Source organism: Bactrocera oleae, chromosome 3, assembly GCF_042242935.1.
Source record: "Bactrocera oleae isolate idBacOlea1 chromosome 3, idBacOlea1, whole genome shotgun sequence".
In the NCBI taxonomy this organism is placed as follows: domain Eukaryota; kingdom Metazoa; phylum Arthropoda; class Insecta; order Diptera; family Tephritidae; genus Bactrocera; species Bactrocera oleae.
In genome coordinates, this window is record NC_091537.1 from 2,008,365 (window position 1) to 2,025,845 (window position 17,481).

General features: G+C 36.0%; 1 protein-coding gene across 1 annotated transcript; it reads left to right on the top strand.

Annotated features, from left to right (window-relative positions):
- The first annotated feature begins 1,863 nt into the window (after positions 1-1,863).
- On the top strand, positions 1,864-4,148 carry LOC106622469 (odorant receptor 33b). The gene is made up of 2 exons (XM_014241652.3): positions 1,864-2,766; positions 2,835-4,148. The coding sequence occupies exons 1-2, from the start codon at positions 2,024-2,026 to the stop codon at positions 3,244-3,246; spliced, it is 1,155 nt and encodes a 384-aa protein (XP_014097127.2). The 5' UTR covers positions 1,864-2,023; the 3' UTR covers positions 3,247-4,148.
- Positions 4,149-17,481: the final 13,333 nt, after the last annotated feature.

Consider the following 17,481-nt stretch of genomic DNA (forward strand, 5'->3'; position numbering starts at 1 on the left):
GCACTTAGCTTTCTCAAATATATGCATAAACAAGTAAGGAGGTTTAAGTTCCGGTGTAACCGAACATTTTATACTCTCGGATTTGCTTGTATACCGGATTTTGGTATATATTTTATTTAAAAGTTGGAAGTCTTGCATCCATTATTTACAATTAAATGCAAGAAGATTTACTATTATTAAAAAAAGATTCTTTTGGAATTTCATTAAGATTCTTTACATATTGCTCGATAAATATTGAAAATATTTATATTAGGAGTATGGGCGATAAGCAAAGTATTGACTCGATTTTACGCATTTTTGGCATCAGGGCATGTTGATATCACAAATACTTCCCGAATTTTAATACTAGAACTCAAACAATGACCGATATGTTCACATATACTTGTATAGTGTTTGAGTTCGTGATAAGTTATAGTCCGATTTCGACAATTTTTTGGCGTTATATTAAATACTCAGAGGCACTATTTGTGCAAAATTTTATCCTAATCATTTCACTGATGTTTGATTTGCATACTGTAAAGTGATAGAATTTAAAAATTTGTTATAAGGGAAGTAGGCGTGATTGTCAACCAATACCGCAAAAGTAATTATAAGATAGCCTCACACACCAAATTTGCTTGAAATTTATTTAGTGGTCCTTGAAGGGACTTCACCTGAATGTGGGTCCTGTCATCCTGGCAGTGAAATTTATTGCCTGTGGCTCTTTTACTCAGTGAGCTATCCCGCTTTTACTAATTTTCATTTTAACCTTTTTATGCGGAGTGGGCGTGGTTATTATCTGATTTTCCCTATTTTTAAAATGTAAAAAGAAAGCTATAATGACTTCTTTTCGGCAAGTTTAGTTGAGCTAACTTCATTGGTTTGGCAGATATATACATTTAACCATTTAGAGTGCGGGGCCACGCCCACTTTAAAAAATTATTAAGCCCACAGATGCCGCTTAGCACTGCGATCACTTGCACCAAATAACAGTTTTGTATTTTAATAAGGAGCTTAGTTATGCCTTATACGTTTTCGTTTTGTGGAAGTGGCAGTAATCCGAATACGCCCATCTGCAACAGCACCCTTCCCTTGGGTGCCAAGGAAACGTGTACCAAGCTTTATCAAGATATCTCAATTTTTACTTAAGTTATCGTTTGCACGCAGCGATGGACAGACAGGCAGTCACTCGGAATTCAACTAGTTTTGTGTCCATATCTAATTGGATGAGCTTTAAGTGATACGAACAACCTTTTGGTGAGCACAACTATTATACTCTGTGCAACATGATGCAAGAGTATAAAAATTCACTGATGGAAGAGCGTTTGCAAATAATTTATTTAGTTAGCCATTAATGTATCGAAACTTATTCTTAGGCATTTGGCTGTGAAAGATTTCTGTGTAGTGGGTGAAACTTTAAACCCACATGTCTGAGGTCTGTTCTGACAGCTGCTTAGTGTCTCATTATTGCTACGCATAGGTGCCCGTTTAATGACTTAATTATACACTCTGTTGTGTAAGTCTTGATTGCTTAATATCATAAACAATACAAGTCGGTGTAAATACAACGCCTACGTTGATTGCTGGTGCACCTGTCCTGACAATCATACACTCTGCACAAAAGAAATTGAAAGTATACAAAGAAGTCTTAAATACATTTTTTTCGTATGAACAACAATAATTTTTAATGAATATGTCGGTCAGTAAATAAGTTATATATTCATAAAATTAATCAATTGAAGGCATCTCCCCGGATTTGATCCGTGCAAGTTGCAAGAGCATGAAATGTTCACGCGGACTTAATCTTCCTTACATGTTGGTTTTATATTTTTGTCGCCTTTGTTTTTGAATAATATTATTTCATTGAAAGATGCCTACGACTAATAATGTCATTTAAAACACAGTTGCACAGTGTATTTTTCATATTAATCTACTTCTGCTAGGCAATATAAGCCTGCACAAAAATAACTCATTTGCTAGAAGTCGCATAATTTACACGCGGTTCTACAACTAACTAAGTTATTTCTAAAGGCCTCCTTCAGAGATGGCGAGTTCAAATGAAACTTTTCAGCCTGTGGACTCAGTGGTGTTGTATCGCGCTTTCTGGCTATGCTGGCAGTTGGTCGGAATCTCAACTACACGCTGTAAATACTTCTGTGGCTACTACGACCTTCTCATAAATGTGCTGGTGACAATTTTCTATCCAATCCATTTGTTTGTGGGTCTCTTCCTGAATCCAACGCCAGCAGATCTCTTCCAAAATCTGTCAATTACCATTACCTGCTTCGTTTGCAGCGTGAAGCATTACTTATTGCGTCGTAAATTACCGCAAATACGCGCGGTGCAAGCGCTGCTCACCGACCTGGACAAGCGTGTCGAAGGCGTAGAGGAACACGCATACTTTCAAGAGGAACTTGTTGTTGGCGCAAAGAATGTGTTGAAATTATTTTCCATCGCCTATGGTGGCGCAAATATGGCAGCAATTTCAGCCACGCTACTGAGCAAGGAACGCCGTCTAATGTACCCCGCATGGCTACCATTCCAATGGGAGGCCAACACGTGCAGCTACTGTGCTGCGGTCATTTACCAGATTGCCGGTGTTACAATACAAATCGTACAGAATCTAGCCAACGACATCTTTCCACCAATGAGCCTCTGCATCATTGCCGGACACGTGCATTTGCTGGCGTTGCGCGCGGCCAAAGTGGGTGCGGATGCCGAGAAATCTATGAAGCAACATACTCACGCGTTGATCGAATGCATAGAGGATCATAAGAAACTGGTGCGGTGAGTTGGTGAAATTACAAAAGATGACTGATTGTTGATTAGTGCGTGACTGGGTGTTTTCATTCCAGCATTTTTCAACTAACGCAGGATACGCTCTCACAGGCGCAACTGGTGCAGTTCATTTCCAGTGGCTTGAATATGTGCATAGTGTTGTTCTATTTGATTTTCTATGTGGACAATGTATTTGCCTACATTTACTATGCGGTTTATTTTGTCAGTATGGCTATTGAATTGCTGCCGTGCTGCTTCTATGGCAGCATGTTGACTTATGAGTTCCAGCAGCTGTCGTCGGCAATCTTCAAGTGCAGCTGGCTTGGGCAGTCGCGCGAATTTTACCAGAATCAACGCATTTTCGTGCAGCTCTCATTGAAAGAGATTGTTCCGTTGGCAGGTGGCGTCATCGCTATACAACTGAATTCTTTCCTGGGCACTTGTAAGATGGCTTATTCTTTGTATATGGTGTGCAATCGTATGAAATAGTTATTGCCTGTATATACGGAGCTTCTAACAGAAGCAATGTTTGAGAGAAGTTGTCTAACAGAAAGTGGTTAGAACGGTTCAGTTTAAGCAAAATAACAAAAAAGGTTTGAGTTTCATAGCAAAATTTCTTTCTTTATCTTTAAGTTAAATGTCTATTTTGGATATATATTGTTTACTTTCTTAAACTGTTTTTTTTTTAGCTCAATACTTTTGGTTTTGAGTAATCCATTCCTTCATTTGTGCTTTCTATAAGCTTCCTCAGCATTTGCTGCGACGAGTTTCGAACAATCTTGGAATTACAGTTTTTTTTTAATTTTTTTGACGTTTTACAGCAAGACACCTTCTTTTTAAATACTATGACAGTTTGAAAGTTTGACAGTTCATACACCACAATCTTGTCTCTAATATCCTCAGTTTTAAATTTTTTATTTACAGTAATCTCTTCTTTGTAATAAAGCATATAGCTCGTTTACGTGTATATATTCCAAAAACCACAAATTTCAAATATGTCTTAATAGTATTATATAAGTGTGTAGTTGTTTCTCTACGTTCAAAGTATTAGCTATTCCAACATTCGATAGCCGCAGACCTTCCTCAACTCGCTAACGCCGAAGCAAATATTGCATTATACAAAGTTCGCCACGGAATCCATTGAAATTGGAGTATGAGTTCCGACAATAGTCAAGCAATCAAAATTGCAATCAAAGCGGCGCCAAATGCAAATTGAATTGAATTCTAAATGCCAAACTCTAAAATAGTACTGAGTATTTTTACCTGCGGCAGAAATCTAGAACTAAAAACAAAAACAAAGGTGCACTAACAAAAAATTAAAGAAAACAAAAAATACAACTGTAAACAAACCGAAGAAACAAATAAAATGCAATTTCTGAAATTATTTGAAAAATGTGAAAAAAATATTTGATTATTCTTCTATAAACATGTGCTTTTGAGTGTGGAAAAAAACGAAATGTTTGGCATGCAATTAACCAAATTCTTTTATTCAAAACATTCGATTAAGCGAATTTCAACAATACGTACTACGTATAAATATATATATATACATTTGTATATACATATATATTAGGGTGGAGCGAAAAAAAATTTCTGTTTGCTTAGCCTGAGGGTCAAAACTGTAGATTATAAAAAAAGGAAATTTTTGGAAAATTAAAACAAAAATTTTTTAACATTTAGAGGCTCACTTTTAAAGTTAATTTCAAGTTAAAATTTTTTTTGGACAAAAGAATTTTTTTTGGTTTAAACTCTTCACATTTATATAAAAACTACCGAATTTGACGGCTTTGACTCAAAATCTATTTTAACGCTTAAGAAAAGCATGTCGTTTAAGACTTTTTTAAAACTCCAATAATGACCACAAAAATTTTTGTAAGTTGATAACATTTAATTGGCCAGAAAGAGGACTCTCCACAGCTTCTAGAACACTTATCAAAAATTTTTAACGAAATAAAAATTTTAACTCGAAACTTCACTTTAAAAGTGCGTCTAGATGTTACAAAAAATTTTTTTGTTTTAATTTTTTTTTTATAATCTACAGATTTGACCCTCAGGCTAAGCAAAAAAAAAATATGTTTTTTCGCTCCACCCTAATATATATGTATATATTTTCGCGCCTATATTAGTATTGATTTCGAAAGGCATGGAAACAACGCAAAAAACTTTATTTAAACAAATAAATAAAGGCTAAGTTCGTGTCTAACTGAACATCTTATACTCTTGGAAACTGTGAGCATCAAAACCGGAAAAATATTTTCCATTTGCGAAAAAATTCAACATTCATTAATCGACGAAAGCATGAAAAGATTACAAAAATTTTTGGTGCTTATTAACTTAGTTTAATTGCTAACTTTTACTGAGTGCACAAATTGTTTAAATTAAGCTTAACGTTACGAGATATCATTATCAAAAAGTTGTTCCCTAAATTTCAATTTACACTTTTTACTGTTTACACTTTGTCCGTTTGCACGGACATATGGACGGACAGAGAAACAGTTACACTGATTCTAACTGATCTCGTCATTCTCAACATTTATATAAACATAACCCCATATCTATCTCTATTAGTTTTAGGTGATACAAATAACCGCTAGGTGAGCAAAACATTTTGCGAGAGTATACAAATGTACTTTTTCTTACACTACAATTATATAAAGGAAATGCAGGTCTCATATGAAAACCATTGATCTTACTCTTCCGACAAATGAGTCGAGGGTTTCTGTACAAATCACATGTTCATACCTTGGGGCCTCTTTGCTCTCATATGTACATAATATTAACCAATTTGACTGCAAACACCGATTAGCCATATTCATTTTGTTATTCTGATTTGGCGGTGCTGTTTATTGTTCAAATTTTATTTGCCTAGCGCATCGTTAAGGGAAGGCAAAACGAATGGGAGCGCGTGTGCTTTGTGCAAATAGCAAATCATGTTGCCACAATAACAATAAAAACAACGAATAGTAAAGACGTCGGTACACTTTCTTGTTTACGCAGAAATTATGATGTTTTCCTTTCATTTTACAAGTCGTTTGCCACTAAACGCTCTCAGCATAAAAACAACCAGAAAGAAAGAAAGAAAACAAAAAACATTTAATAGAAAAAAATCAAAATCGAACGGCAACAAATTAAGTACGAAGCAAGTTGTGTGTAAAAATATTTTCTTAAGCCAAATTGTTGTAACAAAGCGGCGCAATCATTTGCTATTACATAACGACAACAAAGTTGTTTAGAATATGCCTAAGTACATATATATGTACATGTGTGGCGTAACGATGCCCCCTGTTGAGTACTTAAAGCGAGAAGTGATATGAATTCATGCTGCGTTCATGTTGTTAATGCTCTTTGTTGTTGTTGGCGATGCTGTTGTTTGTACTGTTTGTTGTAAGCGGTGTGCGACTGTGTCTTCTGTTCAATGACGGCGTTAAGAGCGTGTAATTGAAAGTGATTCGAAAAACTTTTCGTTTTAGATAATTTTGTAATTTGAAATAAATTTTATAATATGACATCACATCCTATCATAAGACATCTCATCGCTTTACATCTTGTCATATAATATCACATCACGAAAAACACTATTTACCTCCGAACAGCTTTTTATTACCATCACATCACATCGTCGCTCTGCACTTTACATCAGATGAATATTTGACATATTATATCTCGTCATATTCCAACATATCAAAAATTACCACATTGCTTCAAATAAGTTTTTCAACATATTGTATCAATTCCCTCCCTATCAGGTCACATCACATCTTATCAGTTCATAATCATGGCCACTCGCTCGCATTTTAGCATATTACATCACATGCACAAACTCCGCTTAGTTCCTAATAGGTTTACATCACATCTTATAATATCACAATGGAACACGTCATATCATAACTTATTACATCTCATCAAAATCTTCCGCTATGACATCACATCATATCTTATGACGTCGAAGTCACACCGCATCACATAATATCATACCTTAATACATTATTCGATAATATCACATCACATCAGCAAGTAGCGCTTCATTCTAAATAGCCTCCATATTCATCCAGTAACACATCCTATCACATCACGTCGGAAATATAAGTTTTTCAGTATCTCAGTTGATTAGTCTTGCCGCAATATCAAACTTTCCTAAAATATACTTTCTTTTGTTTAAAATATTCAATCACAATATTTCTGCTAAAAACTGTAAATATTATATGCTCGTCGCTATTGCCGAATGCAAGAGTCATTTTTGAGAAGCCGCAAGCACGCTGACATTCCACATTTCTTTATCTCCATACTTTTGTCAACCTTTATTGCCAAATAACGTCGTCAGCTGCAAATTTATTGAATTCCTGCGCCCGAGTACCGAACGCCTTGAATACTAAATACAAATAGTGCTGCGCTTCCTAGGTATGCTTGCTAGAGCATTAATTGCTTAAAACGACGACTTCTTCGTTAAACATGTGTGCTTATGTACAAATGAGGTGATAAAGGTTTAAAATAGGTCTAGCAGTACAATTTCAAAATTTAATATTCAATGGTTTGGCTATACACATATGTAGCTCTTTGAAAACTATTTATTTGTCTTCAGTGCGAAGAAAAAGATAATCGCGTGAACAATAAAATATTTCAAAAAGCTCATCATAATAAAAACTATTGAATGCTTTTACAGCAGAAAATGAAGAAAAGGGCCAGAAATTTATTACAGATAAATTTATTAGATTCAATTTAGCTGTGAGCGTTTCATTTGTTATACCAGCAAATCGATTTGTTCTCAGTGCAAATGAGCTTTCGGTCGTGCGTTCTGCCGTTAACGCTTTCACATATCTTTCGCATTTGCCGGTACAAGGCATCCCTCTGTCGCAGCATATCTGCATAGGCGAGTTGCACTGCGATTTGTGGTCTGTGGCTGTGAGTGTGTGAGTGAATTTAAATGTGCATTTGATTGCTTTGCTTGGTTTGCGCATATTCGCTGGGTTATCCGCATTCTTTGGATTACAAAAATACTCTCTGCACTGTCGTCTGATGGAATCACTGGAGCATGTAACCACATTGGCGGTCGATTTGTCGATTTTCTTGCCCAGTACGTGTGTGTGTGCGTCCGTGTGTGATTTGCGGTTATTCTTGGTTTGTCGACTTGTCGTGCTAACGGGTCGCCAACACTGTCGCTTTCAAACCACTTTAACGCCATTGTGAATTCATTGAGAATCGATTGATGGTTCTTTTACTTTGCTATTTTCCGCTTGCATAGCTGGAGGTTTTTTCAGTGCCTCAATTTCTCGCCTGGCTTTACTTTTTGTTTCATTCCACTATATTTTTCCGCGCACACATATTTGTATTAATGTTTGGGTGCTATTATGCAAAAGTCCATCCACATTCTTACGCATTAAAACATTTGCAATTTAACATCTCAAGCCTTTTTCTGGAATTTAATTTATTCATGTATCCTACGTACATACTTGTACATATGTGTATAGTAAAGTTTTAGTAACTATTATATAATAGAAGGAATTATATATTTGTTAAAATTGCTCTATCAGAGAAAGAAATATTATTTCAAAATTGTTTAAATAATTTTTAATTAATTAAATATTTATTTATTTATAAAAATTAATTAATTTATTTATTTATAAAAACATTTATCAGTCGGAACCGAGCGTAGACTCGCGCCACCGCAATATTTCTCTGCTTAATTTACTCCCAATCGCATTCACTCAACTTCTTATATCAATTGACTGCTGATTTATATGTGGCACGCTCAGCCCTTATCACTCGCTTAACATGCTTGCTTTTAACTACCAATGATTGTCGCTGTTGTAAGTGCAAATTCCATAGCAAATTCCTTATGTTGTTCGTTCGTGTTGAAATTCCATTGCAATTTTTGCATACAACCCACATTCATTGTGTAGTATTTGTACCCAGTAGGGAAATCTGAAAGTGGGAGGAAGACTACGCGAATATATTGGTATTAGTATTAAGTTATTAATATTGAGATTATTGCAACTGAAAATCAGCAAGATTTAAAAATTTTTGTTTTTGAATGCTAGCATAGAAACTATACCAAAAAGATAAGGTAGAGTCATTTTAACAATTTTTTCCTAACAGTCTCGTCTCGGCTAGAATGCCTTGAGTCTTAAATGTTCAGATACTTAGGTGAAGTAGCGGGAAAACAAATAAAATGCCTAAGCATATTTTTGATGGCTGGAAATCACCGGGGTCAGCCATAGCACCTAACATATAGTTGTATATTTGCCATTGTCACGAAAACCACGCCAAGAAGAGCTCTCCGTGTATGTGTATTCATATATAAATAATCAAGCAGCATAAGGTGCGTCTATTCTGCACAAAATATTTTGTGACTACCGCAGAGACCTGCTGCAAAACGCATACCGAGTGGAGTATTTGTGTCAGCAACACTGCGTTCTAGATTTGCTTATTTCTGATGACTTTTTCAATATCGAAAATCGTAAATAATGTGAATATGTATTACACTCGTAAATGTGTAATTATACATTATTTTGGGCGCTATTAAAGTTTCCTGCCATGCCTCTTCTATACCAGTTTATCCTATCTTTTAGTCACAAAATGAGAGTGTATAGCAACGGCTATCAACGAGATAGCCCTGTTTGGTATATCTACTTCATGTATTAATAATAAGCACAGTCTCACAACCAAGCACTCTTAAGGCCGCGCCACATGCACGAATTCCTCCACATGAAGGAATGTCTAATTATCGTCCCAATTCATATGCATATACCTACATATATATCTGCTTTTCGACTGAGTGGAATTTAAGCAAGTTTACCAAAGATACAACTTCATGTTACACCAAACTCGCATTAATTTAAATTTCTCTCCGCGATTTCAAACCAATTTTTAGGCACATGGTTTTTTATAATTTTACAGACATAAGTTTTTCAAATGCTTACTGTTATTAAACGCTTCAATAAAAGTTGCTCCAAATAGTAGAATCTTCTTAAAATTCAATTCAAAACAATTAAATAATAATTTGCTAAAGAGATCTTTTTTATGTAAGAAACAGTTAAGTATTAGATAATGCGAAATAGCTACAAAGAAATATTGGTTGCGGGCTGTGTGCCACGGTGCTAAATATCACTAAATACTTGTCTTAAATTATCTGCATAAAAACGATCATATACCTTGACTATGTATGTTTGGAGATGCTTGGCTTTTCAGAAATCTCGTACAAGTGGATCACGCAGTTTCTTCTGTTCAAATTACAGAACAATCTCGCATTTACTCAGAGAGGTTTTAACTGCAATAAATTGGAAGTAATTACAATAATCCAAGCTCAGTTTGTAGATAGTTCCAAAAATATATCAATCTGTATATAAAAGATTCGATGAACTTATTTTATTGCAAAAAATTGTATTCCCTTTTTTCAGAGACGCGCGCATTTGTCGCCGGCATTTCGCATGCGCCTATCTGAGCGCCTGAGTAGTATGTGTTGAAGATAGATGAATAAGTGGCATGCTATACTTGTACATAAAAGTGGTAATTTCGCGAAAAGTAGGCTCATACCTTCGCAATGCAGGAAGCCGCATTACAAGAAGGTATTACAGCCGCTTTTAGACACTCCCTGCCCCACTCTATAAATGTATACGTAGTGTCGCGAACAGTGACGTTGTAGTATTTTTGTTGTCAAAGCTATGAAACCGTCGACTTTTAATTTTCCGCTACTATTCAAATGTTTTCAGATTTCGAGCATGTAACGTGTCGTATGTTGCATGCGACATGTTGTGGTTGTGTGCCGTTCGGCAGAAAATCGTATGCGCGCCACTTTGCTTAAAATTACTGCTCTATAGTTGCCGCACAGCGACCATTCACTTTCAGTTGTGTTGAAACTACACTCCGTAACGGTATTGTGGAAATTTTGAGCAACGTCAACAAAAACAAAAAAAAAAAGCAACGCGTGTTTGCGAATAATGTTTTAAGTTTGTATAAATGTATGTGTGTATGCAGGGATTTACCTGTGTTAGTGTATGCAAGCGCCTGAGGCAAACTGTGAAAGAAGCTTCGGTGCATTGCGGTGGTATTTTTCTTATATTTTACTATACGTTGCATACTCAGAGGCGCCAACAAGCACTGCGCGTGTCGAACAATCACATCGAGTAGCTTAGATGAATTGGCGGAAGATAAATAAACATGCAATTCAAGTTGCAGACGCGAAAGCACTAATGGATTATATAAATACAAGCAAGCGCTAAGAAAACAGTTAAAGTGTTCATGAGAAAATTTTGAATTTCTCTGCAAATAAAAAATCGCAAGTTAGCGGAAACGCGCACACATCGCAATATAAATAAACATGCATTTGCTTTGTTTGCCTTTGTAGATATCATGACTGTCAACTGACTGCCGAATGCAATTAGATGGCATAGAAAATGTCAAGGTGATGTAAAGATAAATATAAATAGTGTTCTTCTAATACTAAAATAAAATACTAGCAGAACTTGAAACCGAAAAACAAACAACAAGAAAGTGCGCTGTCAGCCGGCAATTGGCAGTGTTTACGTTAGTGTGTGCTTATTGATGTTCCTGCCGTCGCGTTTTTGGGTGTGAAAGCAGGCGCAATAAAACAAAACTCAAGTACACGATAGTAATAACCCAAAATACGAATTTATATTGTGACGCACATTAAACTAACACGCTTATAAATATTCCGCATGCATTGTGTGTGTGTCACTACATATACAATATATATGGTTACAAAGCGCTTAATGCGTGCAATACAAAAATAATAAAATTTTAATTTGTGCTCCAAACCTGTCAGTGTCGCTGTACAGTTTATCATGCCACGGCTCTAAGGTTCTATTAGTTGTCCGTAAGCAGGCAAAAGGAAAAAAGCAGGCGTAGCATAGTACAAACACATACACCACACACACATACAAACATACACATATCTATATATATATACATGTAACTGCCGCCTGCAATCAACGTTTGACGTCAGTTTTTGGACGTAATGCGCGCGCCGCAAGTTGCCTGCGGCCACCATGGCGTATACGTAATCGTTTAAATAATGAATTAAGCCATGAATGAGTGTACTACGCAGAAAAGCGTTTCGTTTGTGGCACCAATATAAATAATAAAGAAATTCAGTTACAAAAATCCACCTAACAAATAAACTTTATGAGACAAAATGCAAATAGCAGCGGAGTCAAGAGAATAGTTACTGAGAAAAAGCAAATATGGCACAAATCCCGCTGGGTACTAAAACTTCCATAACGTTCCATATTGTAAACGGAAGACTATTTTTGGAGTTCACAAAAGTGGGCACAAGCTCCAGGAAGTTTAAATTTACTACTAGCGACATGTTTAGTTTATAAATACAAAGTTGCGCATGCCTGCCTCTGCTGGTGATTAATCCATATAAATATATGAAACTAATTGGGCGAGCCAAACACCTCTAAGTTGTACATAGAGAGACCGTCTGAGAACCTTTGTTCGCTTCTAGCTGTCTATAAGCACTAAAGTGGGGAATGCAAAACTTACAACAAGTAGAAGGGAGTTTAAAAAAAAAAAAACAAGCGTGGTTACCATAGTTTTCATAGATTTGAGACACGGTCCAATGTCTTGATTGTGAGATCGTACGGCAAAACGTACGTATACATATGTATTTTCGCTGTTCAGTTACCTGAATTGTCAGAAACGATATGTTCAACACGTTCCTTTTGTAAAGTTAGAGATCGTTATCTCGATCAGCCCCATTTAAAGTTATCGAAAGTTTTTTCGGTATACGTGCACACAATTACTAAGAGCTTTGGATTGTTGTGTTCGTTTGAATTAACCCATAGATAATATATTACAAAAGAACCTAAGAAATAAGAGAGCATAATCAAACACTCTTTAAGGTTTAATGCCACTTTTATAGGGCTGAAAACCTGCATAGGTGACTTTAAAAATCTTTTAAGATTTTCTGCGTATGTTTCTATTTCAAGTTGTACTTGCAAAGTTGTGTTCTATTAAATAACAACTGTATATTTCCGCTTCATATATCTTAAACTTTTTTCCATTTCCTTTAAATGAATTTCCATATCTATGCGTTTCCATTTGCCTCGTTCAGTTTTTCTCTAATTGTGTCACTACTGGTTACAAGTTCCTAATAGACTGGTAATGCAAATTATATTATCTTTTAATTTCATGCTATTTCCAACCGTATTTCCGCTTGCACGGTCGCTCGCGCTTGCACTGACCTGCGGCACTGATTGTTATTACGTTTGTTGCATTGCCATATTGAGTAAGCGGCGGCATACATATCTACGTAGACAGCGGACAGCGGTACAACTACAGATTGAGGACATACATGAAGCACAAAATAAACTTTAGTTAAAATGCTTAGTTTAAAAATACAAAGTATTTTTTGTCAGTATACGAGCTCAAATAAAAGCAGTGGCTTTTGTTTTAAATGTGCAAAAATTCTTTTAATTGCTGTCTTCCAAGTTAATAACTGGTTTGCTTTTTTTATAAGTATAAATTTCATTAATTATTCTATTAAAAGAATTTTTTGATTTGATTTCAATGTGTGTATTGTCGAATAGCTTTGGCCACTGAGTGTTTTAGATGCAGTGAAAATTATATTCAATTATAACAAATTCTCTTTAGACATATGCAAACTCGTATCGATTGTAGTTCTTTCTAAAGGTCTAGGTTCAAACGAAACATACTTCGACGTACTTCACTAGAAAAAGTTCAGAACTATGCAAGCAATTTTGAAAAAAATATATCGATTCATGAAAGAACCCCACCATACGTACTTATGCATTAAAAAACTTTGCGTTTTTTTAGATCTTGCAAAATTCTTGGCAAAATAATAGTTTGGTTCACGTGACACATCGCAAGAAAATTTGTTTAGCGAGGAAGTTCACTTTTGGTTCAATGGATACGTTAATTAATAAAATTGTCCACAAGCCATTGTTGAGACACCGTTACATCCTCAAAAGGTTACTGTTTGGTGTGCTCTACGGGCAGAGGGAGAGTCTATGAACATTGGTCCATATTTCTTCAAAAGTGAAGCCGTGCAAAATGTTACAGTGAATGGCGTACGCTATAGAGTCATGATTAATGATTTCGTACCTGAATTCGTACCTGAATTGGAGTATGTTGATATGGATGACCTTTGGTTCCAACAAGACGGCGCTATATGCTATACAGCCAAGGAAAACGTCATTTTATTGAGGGATACTTTGGCGAGCGCATTATCTCGCATGGTGGTTTTGCGGCGTGGGCTCCAAGATCATGCGATTTAACACCCACGGCTATTTTTTGTTGGGTTATGCGATATTGTTTGTCTACGCAGATAAACCTGAGACAATTGACGCCTTAGAAGAGAATATTCGGCGCATTATTGCTGACATACAAGTGGTCGAAAATTGGGCCTCTTGGCTGGAATTTGTTCGAACCAGTCACGGCGGTCACTTGCCCGAAATTATTTAAAAAATAAAGCAAAACTCTTGGCTCTAATATTAAATTGTATGCGTTTTAGTTCTATTCTTCCTATATCAAAAAAAAAAAACAGAGGCATATAACCGAAACTACAATTCCACCTTTTAGTGCTGCCCGAAAAAATGCTATATTCGAGAGTATGCGCGACAAACTAGGGTTAGCACCCGTTTTATAAAAAGTCCAAATGAATTATGGAACAAATTGACCTGAAAATATTGCCACAATCAAAGTCAAGTGACACCTGAACTGCAAACAGCTAACGGTATGTAGAAACAAACTCAACTGCAACAAAACACGAGAAATGAAAGCGAAATGCTTTTGCGAGAAATGTAGTAATTGGCGAAATAAAATCCATTTAACAAAACAAGTAAGAAACAAGCACGGGAACGAGCTAAGCAACGATCAATAAAACGCAAAAACACGAGAACTTTTTAATGGATTTAAGACATTGTTAAGTGACAACAATACGGTAAACTTGCCACGCCAGCGTTGCCAAAAGGGAATGTCAAGCGTTGGCAATAATCAAGCGCTTTTGCTCAATGAACTGTCGAAATGAGGGTCATTGGGTCAATGTGCTGCCGCATTGTGCAACAATGGCAGCATTATCAGCCAGTTCATGGCTTCTGCCATCGTTGACATGCCACAAACTAAGGTTGCACAGCACGCGCAATACTTGCTGCATGCAGCAAAGTCGAATTTATGTTAATTAATACAATTTTCTATTAATTGTTTGCTTGCTTGCGCTTTAGTCAATAAAAAAATAAAAGGAAAATAAAATAATTTTTGTTTTTGTATTCAAGACTTTCAGTTCTTGTTTGCTATTTGGAGTGTAGCAAATATGCGTTTGTCATGTCATTTCTACAAACACACGGAAATGCGAATATATTAGTCGTGCATAGTGAACTGTGGCTCGTCTCTTCATTCCGCATTCGTTTGGCAGTTTGTCATTTGAGCGTCACAAATTCACACCACCAAGCGTTATGTACACAATAAACCGTTATTTTCGGTGTCTACTTTGCATGCGCACTCAATGTCACTAGCATGTGCCGTTTATTGATTTCGAATTGACTTTTCACATACACGAATGAAGTGCGGATGTAGTGGCACACTGCCATGGAAGCGTCACGGCTGTGCCACTGGGCGTATGAGTGACTTGCGATATTCGTGACAACGCAGTAGCAACTGTGTCGAAGAGGGAGAGTCTGCATGCGTCTTTTCTAAAATAGTGCAATAAAGCTGAAATAATTTTTGTACACAAACGAAAAGCGATGCTCAGGCCACGCTTGGTACTTGACTAGCAATTTATTATTTTCCTTAATATTCTTCTACATGGCTATGATCGCTTATATTATTGTACTAGTTCAACATTAAAATTTTATGTTTTTTTAAACGGAAGAGGACAATGAATTTCAGCTTCACAAGCATTACGCTTTATTTTATCTCATAAAATTTAAGTCCTTTACACAAAGGTTAAGAATGGTGCCATTATTTTCAATTTAAATGCATTCTACATGATTTATCTACACAAAAATGAACGTTGTGTAATACATGTAAACAAATTGTAAACAAATGTACCAAATTAAATAAAAGATAACATGAAAATGCAGTTAAGACATGAAAAATGATATAGATGGCTACAAACGATACTAAATATACTCGAGTTTGCATTAAATGTCGTTGAGGGGGTGAGTCAAATAAGAACAAACTGGAAATTCTAAAGCCGGTTTGTTGTTGTTTACATATGCATCAGCGACCTTTCTTTTGTCACAAAATTGAATTTAACAGCTGCTACGGAAACACAAAGCAGCAGCAGCACCAACTCTGTTCCAATCGGAAGAGAGGCTGGAGCCCAATTTGAAAGACAGCGAAATGAACACTCAAGATGTATGAAGTAAACATTGAAAATGACAGTTGTAAATAAACAGCACAACAATGACACCAAATTTGAGCAAGTATATTTATGTGTAGGTAAAGTAGAAAGGAGTCGAATTCGAAACAATGTCGGCTTAAATAAACTGGAATTGCGAGTAAATTGTGCTGCGCTTTTGCGGTTGCCCAACGAAATACAATAAGTTACTCTATGTATAACGGCGTTTTTATATAAACTTATGTACATATATGGTATGTCGGCACGTGCCTTCACAGGCGACGCTTTGTTTATGATTGTAACTGTCATTGTCATTAGGTTTGCAAATATTTGCATATTGTAGCGTCATGTAAAATGATAGCGAAAAGGAAATAGTAAAAATGTTGAAGCCAGGAGCAGCGAGCAAAAACAGCCAAAAGTAGTTCGTGCCGTTGGCTGGGCTATGGAAATCTGGCAAAAGCGCTTTAGTAAGGAGTAAGCGGAAGCATTTTTCGAAAAAATACAGAAAATGTGGCAACAATAAAACGACAATTGTTATTCTTATGCGCCATGAAGCAGCTGTGTATTAACATAGCAAAGCAGAGCAAGCAAAAAAGCAAGCTGCGAATGCAAGTGGTAAACCAAACTAGCGTAAATTTGTCTGTGGAAGAGAATGAAATCTTAGCCATTGCGCGCTTCAATGCAACACAGCAGCGCATCGTCGAGTGGATATTTTCAGCGTCTACTTTTTTCTTCTTGTGGTTGTCTTTATAGTGTGTTTGTGTGATGACGCGAAAAACCAAGTTCCCTAAGGGCACGTGCCGCGGCGCTTGCTGCGCCAAAAACAGATGCGAAACGTCGCAAAAACAATACGCAAACACTGGATCAGCAACGGGGCTCGAAGCAAGCGGGGAAGTTCAATGTGTTGTGGCTGAAGAGACGTGGTTGTGACTTTTCTTTTGTATTTCCTCTTTAAACAGATATTTCCATGTATAACTGTATATATGTACATATTTCCCGCAACGTTATTTTCAACTGTATATTTATGCAAACATTTTACTAGCTTCCCTTATTGCCGAACTGCACACAGACATAAAACTTTTGCCACTACTACTTTCTACAAGTTTTGTTATCTGAAATCATTTAGAATACAAACCAAAAGCAAAGCAATAAAATTTCGCATAATCAACCATCAACTGAAAAATACAAATAAATAAAAAAAAAAACCTGCAATAATTTTAGTTATAAAATATAATATGAATCCACAAAGTTACCAATGAAAAGTTGAAGAAAAGAAAGTGAAAAAATCGATTATTGAAAGAGTGAAAAATCATGAGTTTAACCGCGAAAATGGTTTGAAGGAACAGGAGTAGTTTTCAACAGTGCAATAAAAACACAATAATAGAAACGCAAGCAATAAATATTGT

Excerpts from the sequence above, each read along its gene's own strand:
- LOC106622469 (XM_014241652.3), top strand. The coding sequence starts at position 2,024 with ATGGCGAGTTCAAATGAAACTTTTCAGCCTGTGGACTCAGTGGTGTTG. Across the intron at positions 2,767-2,834 it reads GATCATAAGAAACTGGTGCG|CATTTTTCAACTAACGCAGG; the intron begins GTGAGTTGGTGA and ends TTTTCATTCCAG.